This window comes from Sprattus sprattus (assembly GCF_963457725.1).
Source record: "Sprattus sprattus genome assembly, chromosome: 8".
Taxonomy (NCBI): Eukaryota; Metazoa; Chordata; class Actinopteri; order Clupeiformes; family Clupeidae; genus Sprattus; species Sprattus sprattus.
In genome coordinates this window covers 25,503,569-25,517,774 of record NC_137927.1, presented here as the reverse complement: position 1 = coordinate 25,517,774, position 14,206 = coordinate 25,503,569, and the positions used below count along the sequence as shown (strand labels likewise).

At 41.8% G+C, this 14,206-nt stretch overlaps 1 protein-coding gene across 1 annotated transcript; it reads left to right on the top strand.

The window, feature by feature from the left end:
- The first annotated feature begins 5,072 nt into the window (after positions 1-5,072).
- On the top strand, positions 5,073-10,029 carry crabp1b (cellular retinoic acid binding protein 1b). Its single transcript, XM_080844116.1, has 4 exons — positions 5,073-5,173; positions 6,419-6,597; positions 7,802-7,915; positions 9,874-10,029. The coding sequence occupies exons 1-4, from the start codon at positions 5,098-5,100 to the stop codon at positions 9,922-9,924; spliced, it is 420 nt and encodes a 139-aa protein (XP_080700242.1). The 5' UTR covers positions 5,073-5,097; the 3' UTR covers positions 9,925-10,029.
- The last annotated feature ends 4,177 nt before the right edge of the window (positions 10,030-14,206 follow it).

Below are 14,206 nucleotides of genomic sequence, written 5' to 3'. Positions count from 1 at the left end.
ATAAACCTTAAACAATTCTCTGATTGTGACTCATGGTTGTTCTCAGATTATGAAAATTCAGTACGTAATGCAAAATAATCATGCCCACGAAGAGACTATCTGTGGCTACCAAAGTGTGACAGTAGCGATGTCAAAGCCAGACCTAAATGTCTGTTATCATTCAAATATGGTAAGCGTTTGGAGGAATAACTATCACTGCATAGAGAAAACATTAGATTGTGCCACAAAAGATATTTCTTTCTGCTATTTATATTTGTATCATGACCTCAGACATTAGTTACTGAGTTAAGATTAAATGTTTGATACGTCTTTGACATGTCACCTCCCTTTTTTGCACGTTAGTTGGAAATTTGTAAAAATATTCAATCTGTTCAATAACATTTATTTTATTGCGCCTGCCTTTGTGAGCGCCTCGGGCAAGGGCAGGGTTGCAGGTGATGCATGTTTCGGTGAAGTCAGTGTGATGAGCATTGCAGAAAGGATGCCAGTTTAGAGCCATTGTCCTTGTCGGGAGATAAAAGTAACACAGTCGAGCAAACAGTGACTATCACGGGTTTCACCATAGTTACATCATCTGACTTGCCTTTCATGTTTTACAAGGGGAATGGTGTGGAATAAATTGTCTTCATTTGGTGTGGAATAAAGTGTCTTTACTTGCCTACTGCAAAAGAGGACCCTGTTTCAGAGGAAAAAGACAATGTGAGTCCTGATTGTGGAGCTTTGAGAAGCTTGAATAGCTCCCTGTGAGGAGAGTGATGTCACATTTTAACTGTGCTTTATTACTGCTCAGCATGTATTTTCTAAGTTGCCAAATGTCTTATCTTCACAGCATTCTTGTAGGACACGACTGGCATTTCACTTGGATTAAAAACGGAGCATTAATACTAGGTGTGGCTGCTCTTTTGCCAAGGGGGAAGGGCAGGGACACGGTAAGCAGCATGCCACCTGCACTCACTTCTCCACAGAGGGGTCAACATAGACAAATGAGCAGTGAGGGGTGGGGAGATGGAGGAGCTTTTCAGAAAGTGCTCCTCACAAAATTAATCCATACAGAAGGCTAGAGGCCAGTGAGGAGGTTTGGGTGGGATCACTCCCTCAGGGAGTGCACTGACCAATGGACAATCACGTGGCTGATGGGAAAACAATGACATTAGGTACACCAAATGGCAACTGGCCACTGTAAAGGCTCCAAAGACTTAATTTTCAAATGAAGCTGTTGCAGAAGGCCCTGTCCGTTCTGTTCGTTTGCCTGGAAAGACAGATGGCTGCCATTAAAACAATGTCACTTGATTGGCTGTAACGTAATTAGACATCGCCTATCAGACTCTATCATGCCCTCTTAGCATTGGGAACTGTCCCACCTAATTATTGTTGCAAAGACGTTACACAAAGGTTTGATGATTAAAGTATTTGTATCTTTGTGTCACATGTGTTGGTAGGGCATTTTATTAAATAATTTCTATTTTTTGGAAGGGACAGCTTGTTCTAGGAATATTTTAACACTGTTACAAGAATTCATGAATAAAAAACTAACTGAGCACAGAAAGAGGCATTTGTCACGTATGACAACTGTATCATTTCCTCTTTGAAACTAAGTGGAGTAAAGCCTAATTTATACTTCTGCATCCCTCTCCGTCCTCGAAAAAAAAATGGGCGGGCGGGGGCAGGCGGTTGATTCAGAAAAAATTGAACGTACTGGTCGGGCTTATATACTACTCCGACGGCTATGCGTCCTAAAGCCTATTCAACCTATTCAACGCCAGACCGCTGGGTGGGGTAACTACTGTTTGTCGAGCCCGTAGCTACCACATAACCTCTTTATTGGAAGTCATTGATTGTTTTTCCTCCCAACTGTCACTGACATGACACGGATGCTGCTTCAAGACCTGTCGGGCAGGTGCAGACACATGGGCCTTGGAGACATGTAGCACAGTCAATATTAACATGTCTAATGCTATATATTCACTTGAGTAGGCAAATGTATCTCCATCGTGGTGGTCATTTTTTTGTGAAAAACATTGCGATTTATAACAAAACGATATGCTTATCTTACATACAATACAGAAACTATTATAAAACGATCCAATAAAATGAATACGTTCTTATTTTCTTTGGTATTTTTGTCACATTCATACTGCAATGATCGCTGGGTAACCTTTGAATAACTACAACGCTATGACAATGCACTCATTGGCCACGAGACGGTTGCCCTTGTCTAAAAGTGGTAACGTGAATGTGTCACTATGAAACAAAGCATGCACACTTCGAACAAAATTACCCCCCAAACTCTGAGGACAGGGCCAGAAAAATAAACCCACGGTATTCATCATACATCTTACATCATACATCATGCAGTGTTATAGTTATATCAGACACACAGCAAGAACATGCATACCTCAACATACAGTTGTGGGACTGCGATTTCAACCATGAATATGTTGGAAAAACACATACATTAGCACACTTACTAATGATCATCTGCCAGGCTCTCACACCCGAAAAGTTGATTCCAAAACTCTCGAATTTAAGACAGAGTGGACTGACAAGTAGGCTATGCATTTGTGCTGCTTGTGGGCAGGACAAAACCGATGTGTTTAATCTGCAACGAGACGGTTGCCCTTGTCAAAAGTGTTAGCGTGAAACGTCACTATAAAACAAAGCATGCACACTTCGAACAGAAATACCCGTAGAACTATGAAGTAAGGGGCAGAAAATTAAACCCACTGCAGTCTTCATACCAATCCACATGCAGTGTTATAGTTATATCAGAAACACAACAAGAGAACTAACAACTAACAGACAATGGTTGATGGTGGAGCTGCTGGACTAGTTTGAGTTATAAGCAGAGGACGTGCTTGTAGCGATTTGAGCGACAACTACAACAACAACAGAACAGGAGACAGGTGGTACGTACGTTTACTAGATTTTCCGCTAAATCAAGCGTTAGCGTATTCACAATAACTCTCAAAAGTGTGCTGCTAATAAGTACAACGTTGTCTTGCCGATTATGCTCTCACACGCCACCCTCATTGAGGCAAAAGTAATGTTTGACTCAAATGTCTTTCACTGCCGTTTTATGTAAAGTCAGTCATTCTAAATAGGTTCTACACATACATGAAATACATTTCCTATTTAATAGATGCAAAGTAATTATGCTGCCAGCATTACTCCGTAGCAAATTACGTTAGATGTCAGTTGAAGCTGGTTGGAGAAGGCACTTTCAACACCGAGCCACCAGCCAAGAGACCAACAGTGGTCGGGAGAAATGTACTTTTCGAGGGTTTATATAAAATACGGTAGCCTAATGCTGCATGCTGTGCAGCTTTGTAGTTTACCAAAGTCGTACTAAAACATTTTGACAGAAAACAGGAAATGTGAGGTCCTGACATGTGTGATTCCGGAAATGATGTTGTTTGGAAATGATGTCGTAAACTGGCCAATCACAGCCAAGGGGGTCTCCGACTCTCTCCGTCTCTTTAAGAAAAGTTAGAAAAAAGCGTTTGTCTCCGACCAGCTCTCCGACGGCTCTCCGACGGGTCGGATGGGCGGCAACACCTGGGTGAAGGTGTTACCAAGGCGTGCCAAGGCGTGCCAAAGTGTCCCTCTACGACCAAATCGGAGAGAATCGTAGAAGTATAAAAATGCCTTTACTCCACATCTTTGGTATGTTGCTGGTATGCATATCTAAGCCAAACCATGCTGGTGCCTTTTTCAAAATGCACCGATCCTTAGATTTTCCTAACATTTAAACTTAAAACACAGACTCTGCCCACAAACTTTGTCGGTGACATCATCATTCGGTGAAGTTCAGTCTGGTTGCCCTACAAATATAAAGCTGAGGCGCGAACTGAAGCTATTTTTTCTTTAGGACGGCTTTCTCACGCAACACTTTCTCTGCTCTTCTTAAAAAAACAACATCTGAGGACCAAACCCAAATTCATTGACTGATGGAACAAACAGCAGCCGCAGAGAAAGCACTGGGGGGGACAGACAGCTCTTTGCCTTTTACCGGACACTTCCTGGGAGGAATGACAAAGTGCTCCCTGGCCCTTCTGTACATTAATTATCAGCTGCTGTCTGGGAGGCACTTTGTCAAAGAGATTGATGAAGAGCCATCAGAAAAGGAACAAATCAGGCTTCAGGGTAGAGAGAGAGAAGGAGAGGGAGAGGATCTGTGCCCCCCTGCTCTCCTGGGGGCCCCAGCTTTGAGTCAAGGAGGTGGGACAGGGGAGTGGATCAGCCTTCATGGGAAACGCGCTGGAAACCTGCTCCAAGCGGTTCTGTGCCATTTTCAATGATGGTTATAGGCTCCATCTCAGCTCTCAATTTGAAATCATCAGTGCGTGAAAAGTTTATGGACTTCTTTGTTGCCTCTCCATGGCAAATGCGTGGCAATTGGAGAGTATAATTCTGTGCTTCCTGGGCATGTTTAATTCTAGATGTAGATGTAGGCTAATTATACCAGATAAAAATACTCATAGCTCTGGAGATAGTCTTGAGCCTATTCTCGGATACGAGACTATTTTATGTCTCTTTTATATAAATATTTCACTGCATATATAGTCCTAAAATGGCTCAATTTTGCTATGCTTTTTGAACAATTGAAAACGCCGCATGCAAACTATATTACCCCTGTGCATAACAATGAATTGCTTGTGGAGAGATGAGCTGTATTTTTAAAGTCCCCACAGGCTTGCTCGCTGTACTTTGTCAGTCCCGCTGCACTTAGGAATACAATACACAAAGCTGTCATCTATTATATTACTATTAAATCATGATCAGACAATGACAGGGCTGGAAAGAGTGGAGGTCTGCAGATAGAGTCTGTTCCTGTGAACCACTGCCACCTTTGAGTAATGAGAAGGCTTTCCAGGGGGAGGGAACTTTGACTCATGTTCAATACACATGCTATGACTAGTGGTCCAGAGAGAGAGGGTGAGACAGAGAGACAGACAGAGAGGGAGAGAGGGAGAGAGAGAGAGAGAGAGAGAGAGAGAGAGAGAGAGAGAAAGGGTACAATAGGAGTGCGAGCGAGAGAAGGAGGAAGTGCAAAGAGCCGCAAAACTGCAAAATCGATTAGCTTTTTCTACCAAGCCCATGAAAATGCCCAATTTTGCAGGCAGCTGGAAGATGAGAAGCAGTGAGAATTTTGATGAGCTCCTGAAAGCCCTGGGTAAGCCATTCGGTGTTATTTCTTCCATTCCGCCATCCCAGCCGATGCACAGATTTGTTCATATCTCCTCTGTAACATTTCATCAATCATGGGGACCATAGTGCGGATGAGTCGCGTGCGTTCTGTACCAGCGGCTGGATTGCTTTTGTTTCCTCCTTTGTTTTCTCAGGCTGCCTGTTGTTCCTCGATTAGGCGTCTCACGTTTTATTGTGTGCTCCCAGATTATATGCTCTCTTTATTATACGGCTTGTGAATGATCACTTTCATTATCTTAAACTGATATGAAGTACATGGAGGCTGTCACCAAAAGGAGATTATTTTGAATGATGGTAATGCATGAAGGCAGAGTGGTCTGATGGTGAGGTGAAAATACTCACACACACTTCAACCCTTATCTGAACGGACAATGAGTTGAGATCTTATTCTTGGCTGTGGACACTGGGAGTCATCTGAATACAGTTTTTCTGACAGTATAATAAACACATATTGGACTGAAATCTAATCGTCAGAGCAATCCAAGTGTTCTATCTGGTACTGGAAAAGCCCACAGAGACTGCCTGAGAAAAAGTGTCTCATTTGATGTCCTGGGAAGCAGTCTGGAGCCAGAGGCATAGGAAACCCACCAGTTTATAACCCAATTGTTTATCAGTCGGCGGTGCCAGAGGTGGATGTTGGCATGGTGCCACTGAGTGCGCTAGGAAGCCATGCAAAATCCTGAGCCCAGGCATTCCTTTTATTCAACACCTTGTCATTGTACACCCCCTGTTAGCAACATCTGCTGATAAGAATCTCATTTATGGTGGCCTGATACCTCTGCTTAGAGGCAACTGCATACCAATGCTATGTGAGGTCCACAGTCTAACTGTAAAAGTCATCTCTCAAGTATACCACAGACTTCTGTATGGATGTGAAAACAAACTAGTTTGTGTGTGTTGCAGATCATATCTGTAGAAATTCAAGGCATTTAATGAAACTGGTACTTGTTTGTTGAACATGAATGAAGCACACCTAAAATCAGCATCTGATATACCAAAGGCATAAAAGAGTTACGATACGTTACCATAAATGAATAACATCAGAATAGTCGCCACCTGTAGTAATAGGTTGAATCTGTCCTGTTAAAGGTGGTGTTCTTTAATGTTATCCACTTTTGTTGAAGACATTCCTTGCAACTAGGTTTGCTCATTTAATAAATAAAGTCTGAGATCTTTGATGTTCTGTTCTGAATCACGTTCCACACTTGAGGAGTGAATGCCATGTTGAGGAAGGTGGCTAATGCGGCAGCCTCCAAGCCCCACGTGGAGATCCGCCAGAATGGAGAACAGTTCTACATCAAGACCTCCACCACTGTACGCACCACTGAGATCAACTTCCAGGTCGGCCAGGAGTTCAATGAGGAGACAGTGGATGGGCGGAAGTGCAAGGTAATACTGTTTGTGGCAAACTGTCTGAAAGAACTGGTCTCTTCGTGGAGCCACTTAATGAGCACATTTAATGTTTGGGTCTAAATGAAGCACCATTTGAGAGTATGTCATGAACATCAGTATAATTGTTCCTCTTTATCTTCAGCCTCTCACTGGTTGGCTACATAAAAGTAATCCACATAGGAAATGGCATATTGATTTTTTGAAGTAAGGACCACATTATTGAACCCCGCATGATCTTACTGTTAAAGGCACCCAGTGCAACTTTATGTAAACATTCAATGAAACATAAACATTCAATTTCTAGTCTTTTTTACACGTAGTTAGTTTCAATAACTCCATACCATTACATATCGACATTCAAGGAGCAAAGATGAGACGTCGTTGTGTGGTGAGAACTGATAGAACATCGTAAACAACAACAATCGCCGGTGGGGAGAAGCCATTTTTCCATTGACTGGAAGCCTGCTTTATTTATTGTAGGTTAAAAAAAATAAAGAAAATGGCGGCGATTGTTGTTGTTATCGATTTTCTATCAGTTCTCACCACACAACGACGTCTCATCTTTGCTGCTTGAATGTCGGTATGTAATGGTATGGAGTTATTGAAACTTACTACGTGTAAAAAAGACTAGAAATTGAATGTTTATTTTTAAGCCTCGAAAGTTGCACTGGGTGCCTTTAAGGTAATCAGCACTAGTCTGCCATTATCTCACTCAAACAGCTAAGAGCATGATAGCCACTATATAATGATGGAGGACAGTGCTAGACCACGAACCCAAAATCTAACAATCCCACCACCTCATTCCAAGCATAATGCTGGCTTGGCAGGAAAAGAAATATCTTTCAAGCCCTTCCCTAAATCCACTCACTTAAGACAGATAAAGCAGACAACTACTGACAAAAACTGTCATGAGTGCTTGTATAACCATATCATTTTCATTTGTACGTGCAATGTGTGATGTATGGCTAGGTCCCCCTATACTCGCTAATGCTGTGAAAAAGAGAATTTGGGTAGATGCCAAGGGGATATAGGATTCTGAGAGGAGTTGTTATTTTTGGGTAATGTGTTGGGGTGGAGGTCTGATCCAGAACATACATTTATTCCCAGACTCCTCAGCTTCTCACCATGGTTGTGAAATGGATGCATGTATTTAATGTTTTAGTCTGTCACAAGAGGTGATTTGAATCATATGATTTTGCAGAGTCTGCCAATATGGGAGACAGAATCCAAGATCTACTGCAAGCAGACTCTTATGGATGCAGGAGGCCCAAAAACATTCTGGACAAGAGAGCTGAGGGGAGACGAGCTTGTCCTGGTAAGTTTTTCAAATGAGTTTGTTTTGCTCTGGTATAATTCTTTTTTGAAGTAATATATGAACTCAATAATTAGACCTGGTATTAGTGAATGTGTTGATTGAATAGTAATTGGCACATATCAAACCTACGGCAATCAATTTGACTTTTAAAATGAGGGTGGCACGCAGAGCCTGGAGCATATACAACAACAATTAAAATGTGTTAATACTGTTCCTTCCTTGTCATGAGTTCCCCTTCCATGGTATGCTTTGAAACACACTGTAATAGCAGAGGCACTGATAGTGCTTTGCTGACAGCTACAGTCTAACATGAGGTACTGGTTAAAAGAGAATCCAATGCCCTTTCTCATGCACTTGCATGCATCAGAAACACCTCTTTCATTGTTTTTCCCCAGAATCCCAAATTATGTTAAGAATTTACAGGTGGCACGCACATGGCCTGTTTAACTTTACAGACCAGATGGACAATAATAAAGAAAGGTACCAGTAACAGTTAAACCCATTTCAATAGTGTTGAGAATACCCTCTTCACTGCCTCTTTGTAATCCCTGAGGAATATCAATACTGTCTTCCCCTTGTACTTAAGAATTCACAAAGCATCATGCAGTAGTTTACTAGTCAATGCAATCATTGTATATTAGGGAGAAATGCGATGGAAGACTTCAAGATTCATCAGTCAAAGCTGAAATCAAACCAGAGACCGGTCCAATAAACAGCATAAGTCCTTCACAGGACATGTTTGAGAAAGCGTTGCCATTGCTATGAAGTTGTCTGTTATTACAATAAATGAGCTTGGACATCATCCCTGCTGTGTGTAAGGTCTTCTGCGTGATTGCACTTAAATACTTTACAGTGGACTCATTCAGACCTCATACTGAGTTAGGACCTAACATGGCTGGAATGTCATTTTCTTTCATTCAAGTCTTGAACTGTCTGTTCTGCCAAACTAAAATGGTCAGTTGCATAAATAACAAGTTGAAGCATGCAAGAGACCAAACCACACCATGTCTTGTTAGACAAGAGTAAATTAGACGCTTGCCATGCATAAGTTCACTGAGCTCTTACTTTGAACAAAGGGATCTGTCTGCCCATAATGTTACGATGCACATGGCCGGCATTAAAGTAACCTGGGAGAAAATTGAGTTCCCAAGAGGGCAGTGAATCATGAGTAATGCATGTCTCCCTCTAATTCATCTCATCGTCAGACCCCGTATAACTTTAGATGGCTGAGCTGGAAAGTATCCTCATCAGAACAAAGGCAGAGGTCATCTTTAAAGAGAGAATTTATGGAACATTCTAGAGTTTCGTAGTCTCAAATAACCTCCCACTACAAAGAGTAGCTTGACAAAAGGGGAAATAACCGTAAAAGAGAACTGCAGATGCATATCATTAAATGGTCTCACATCTTTCAATTAGATCTCATGTCTCAATTTCTAAATAGAGAGAGGATTGTGCGCATGTGAATTCATAAGGGTCCATTAGTATGAAGCTGGCATTTATGCACAGGGCTAGCAGTAAGGGGGCCGCTGGCTGTGACCCTTGCGAGACAGCGCTAATGTGGTTCATTGATCATGTCTCATAGCAAAATGCCAATGGTGAGAAGGGCCCTGACAATTCTTGGGCTAATGTCTCCCAGGACACCAGAGCAGGCGGCAGATGGCCCATTTTTACACCATTCTTTTAAAGGCCACGCCGGAGTCTCCGACCCTCATTTCCTGTCCTGGGACGCAGATGCTCTGCAGTGTTGACAGCGGTTCCATTTCTCTTGCGCAGTGCGTTTCAGACTACAATAAATCTACAAACTCAACACGCCGCAGTGTGATCATCAACCACTTCTGTCTGTGCCTCTCCCCGACTCTGGTCGTTAGATCAGGGGACAGGTGTGACACTTCTAATGCCTGTGGTGAAGACATGAACCTGTTAATATGCTCACGGCTGGATTCTCTCTGTCTTTCCAGACCTTTGGAGCCAATGATGTGGTGTGCACGCGGATATACGTCCGGGAGTGATTGCAATGAAATATTGGATCGTCATTGGAGACATTGGCAGTCTACAGTGTCACTCAGAATAACCTAACAATGTGGCTAGTGTCTGCACCCATTCGACACATTTCTGCTTTCTAAACATGTTTATCATTTTGTGTTCAGTACAGTTTTTTGTTAACACGCCAAATTTCATCAGCTTCCCTGTCTTGCAAACAAGAACAATAAAAAGATAGTTACAATTTGAAATATTTATTCTTTGGGGAGTTTCTCTTATGATATGAAACTGAAATCACCGAGGGTATCAACAAGGCAACCAGGTATTATGCATTGTGTTTTTCAAATAATTAACATTGCACCCCAATTACATCTTATCTCCTATCTTTGAAATGAAGGGAACAAACTCTTCCTCCATTCCCATTGACTGCATACCTCCACTGGTCCTGTATTCCCATGCCTCTTCTAGGAGAATGACTCATTGACCAACAGCAGGCAGAGGGTTACAGACTTGTGGAGATTAAAGCCAGCCGTGCAGGAAGTACACATTAGATGTCTCTGGGTGTTTGTAAAACAGCTGTCTTGTGTTGACTTCCAAGGATAACAAGCTCGACATTATATCACTCCTGGGGACAACAGGGTGGACAGATCCCAGATCTGCACAGACTGTTGTGTGGTGGATATCAGAAATTTGACCTATTTTTGTTTATCTGTTTTTCCCTCTCCTCTGAGAGCTCTCTCGTTCCACCCCTAATCTAACACACCCAATTGCACTTGGCCGTCCTGAAGTCTTTGATTTATGTTTCTAAATACCCTCCATATGGTAATAATACTGACTGTAGAGTGGGAAGAAACAACTCTGAGTGATGCTACGAAGCAAAATGAAGAAGAAAGGTTTTAGAATGTTTTTATGTTTCTGAGGAAGTAGGATTCAGTATGTGGGTAGGTAGCTATGATTACATGGCTATGTGATTGTGTAAAACGGTGGGTGTGGTTTCAGATGAGATAGAAATTCACTAAATGATGCCATACCACGTCAACTTAACAAAATGTAGTGTCATCTTAGTGTCTTTTAAAGAGTTCACTTACCACATATCTTCCTGTCACATAATTTATTTTGACAGAATAAAATCCCCTTTCCAGTTTCCATCTTGCAATCATTTTCACATTTTGTAAACAAAATGATTCAATTACAAATTTGGGCAGGGTGGTTATCATTTTGATGGTTCTTTAGCCAATTAAGAACCCTTGTAGAGCTGTGCTTTCTCTGCCCTGTTCAGATATTGCAACTAATCTCCTAAAACATGTATACTTCTCTGTGGGTAGTGAGTTAAGTAGTTATTGCTCATAGTCAACCAACTCTAATGGAAAATATGAGCACATAACACCAATATTACACTCACTACACTGGCTCCCTGTCTCTTTCCGGATAGACTACAAAGTCCTTATAATCACCCATACATGCATTAATGGACATCCACCTCCCTACCTGAAAGAATTCATTACTCTCCAAACCTCCACCTGCACCCTCAGGTCTTCAAACAGCTCGCTCCTCCGCGTCCCCAAAACCAAGCTCCGCACCATGGGCGACAGGGCCTTTTGCTCGGCAGCGCCACATTTATGGAACAGCCTCCCTGACCACCTAAGGGCAACCCAGACGCTGGACTCCTTTAAAGCTGGACTTAAAACTTTTTTATTCAGGAAGGCATTTCTGGCCTTGTGTTAAATCTTTTCTGTTATGCTTATGTTAATATTTAAATTTGTTTTGAATTTTACTGTATTATTATAGTTCATTTCTAATATGTAGGCACTCTGAGATTCTTTGGAATGAAAAGTGCATTAAAAATAAAATTAATTATTATTATTATAATGACTGTCTGGGCGATATTTGCAGCAGGCGTATATATAAGCATTCAGAAGGGTATGCACTTTCCTCGAGCCCTGCCAATGAGCCTGTACATATTTCCACATTACAGTGAAAGTTTGTGTACATCTGTTTATTGAACACTGCAATAAGTCACCCGTATCCATCAGAGTGCCTCAATAAAAGGCTCAATATCAACATTTGCAATTACATAGGAATACTCCATTTCACCGACGGTGAGGTCCCCTGCAGACATCCCCCTCTGCTGTTGACCGACAGTAATGCACACCCCCCCGGCAGCATCAGGACCACAAATTCACTGGGGCGAAGACCAGATTCTGAACACACAAAAATTGTTCTGCTTCAAAGTATCAGGCAATTCAGTTATTTCACAAAACGGCCTAAATCCTTCAGAGAAATCTAAACGCATTATCTGAGCTCTTTCCCAATGAAATTGCAGTTTGTGTATTGAGCAAGGAAAATGGAAGGATAAGTGGTGGAAAAGTGTTCAGCTTAATGGTAAAGTGCATCTGTAGAAGAAGTGTATTTCTTAAGGGGAGTCTATGTCCTTCTGGCCAGGTGAGGTAAAGAGCATTGGGTAGGTGTATGAAAGACATGTGATTTGTCTCCACTTAAGTACTATGTCGGCACTAAAAATGGTGGCATCCTCTCAAGACATTTTGCTGCTAGTCATTTAGCTTTAATAGAAGTAGGTGACAGAAGTACTCAAATTCAGGCTTTTGGAAGTCAGTCAAATGACAAATAAACCTGCTGGTAGTTTGCCAAGGCAAGGTCTTACATAAGGGAGGAAATCCAATTTTAGCCAATCTTCATCAAAGTGGAAAAGCTCTGCCATAGAGCAGCTGCCAAACTGTAGAAAAATGCCTCAATAACGTTTAATGAAGCACTATTCAAAAAGAGCCACTACGGGAATCGGTGCATTTCCTCTGAACAGAACGGAGTGGCACTTTTAGGACTTGTCTGCATGGAAGTGTAACTTTATTGTGAAAACTGTCCCGGTGGCTACACATTAAAACCAACATGGTGAAAATGAAATGTTTCAAAACCACGACAAACATGGAGCCGAAGTCAACTACTACAATTTCACTTTATTTAATAAACAACAATGAAATGAATGAAAGGGCAATACATTTGCACATAAAGACATGCCTCCGTCGCAGTAATCGTTCTCCACAGTGAGCCTGTCAGCCTGCTTTTTCTCTCTTTTTTTTAAACATGTTACACATATATATCTGGAGGGCACAGAAGGACTTTCTTAGCTCTACACCATAAGATGCTAAGAATTTAAAATGTTAGTGGTGTCAGTGCTTCGAATAAAAACAGGATTTTAGAAATTGAATGAAAAGGCATTCTATAAAACTTGCATTTAAAAAATGCTGGACTTTTTTCTCTACGCTTTCAAAGGAACATTTACGTGACGATACAGTAAAAGAGGAAAAATGAAAAGACTAGACAAATAACAAATCTCCCTTTGGTAAAAATGGTTATAAATGATCTTTCATTGTACATACGTAACCAGCTTTAGCCACATCTCGAAGATATCCACAGTCGGTCCGTTAGGGATTACTACTTTGAAATGAAAGTCTGATATAAACAGTTGGGTCTATGTACAAGATATTTACATGGGGGTATGCAGCCTGTAGCTTTTCTATCCGTTTTGTTCTTGGTTGGCATGGTTGCGCTGGTTGATTGGCGTGGGACACTGACAGTAACTAAAGACATATGCACAAAGGCGGGCAAGAGAGTTTGATTCAGAAGTCAACATTTACAGCCTCTACATAGCTTCACAAAGTTGAGACTGTAGCATGATCTGACACACACACACACACACACACACACACACACGCACGCACACAAAAAAAAAATGCTGTTACAATGAAACAAAACAGTGCATACAGCTCACCCCCCCTCCCCCCGTCCGCATTCGTGACGTGGGACTACAGACATTAAAGAAGGAAACGCTGTCTCTTTGACCTTTGTTTTCCCAAACAGGTAGCTTGTCTGAACCGCTCGTTTTTAGATGTAGTATTGCTAATCTACATTTCTCTTCCTCAAGAACTATGTACAAAAATAAACGAAAGGAAAACCACTCAGTAACAGCATGAGTCAGGAGTGATGGAAAAAGCCTGCATGTGAAAGTCTGCATGTGTTCTGATGGTGAAGTGTCCTTTAGAAGTGCTGAGGTGCACTCAGGAGTAGGCAGCGCCCCCCTGTGGAGCTGGTACTTATGACACACGGCATCCGTGTAGCGTCACAATCACAATCAAATAATACAGGAAGCCAAACCCTCCAGCGCTGTGCAGTGGACCCATACATTGAATTTGTTTGAATTTAGGGAGAATCCAAAACAAAACAAGGGTTGTAAAAGTTTGTCCCCCCCCCCCCCTCTGAACCCGCCCACCCCACCCCTCAAAAAAAAGCCTGCCA

Coding starts and splice junctions, on each gene's coding strand:
- crabp1b (XM_080844116.1), top strand. CDS start 5,098: ATGAAAATGCCCAATTTTGCAGGCAGCTGGAAGATGAGAAGCAGTGAG. Junction 5,174..6,418: donor TGAGCTCCTGAAAGCCCTGG/GTAAGCCATTCG, acceptor TCCACACTTGAG/GAGTGAATGCCATGTTGAGG. Junction 6,598..7,801: donor TGGATGGGCGGAAGTGCAAG/GTAATACTGTTT, acceptor ATGATTTTGCAG/AGTCTGCCAATATGGGAGAC.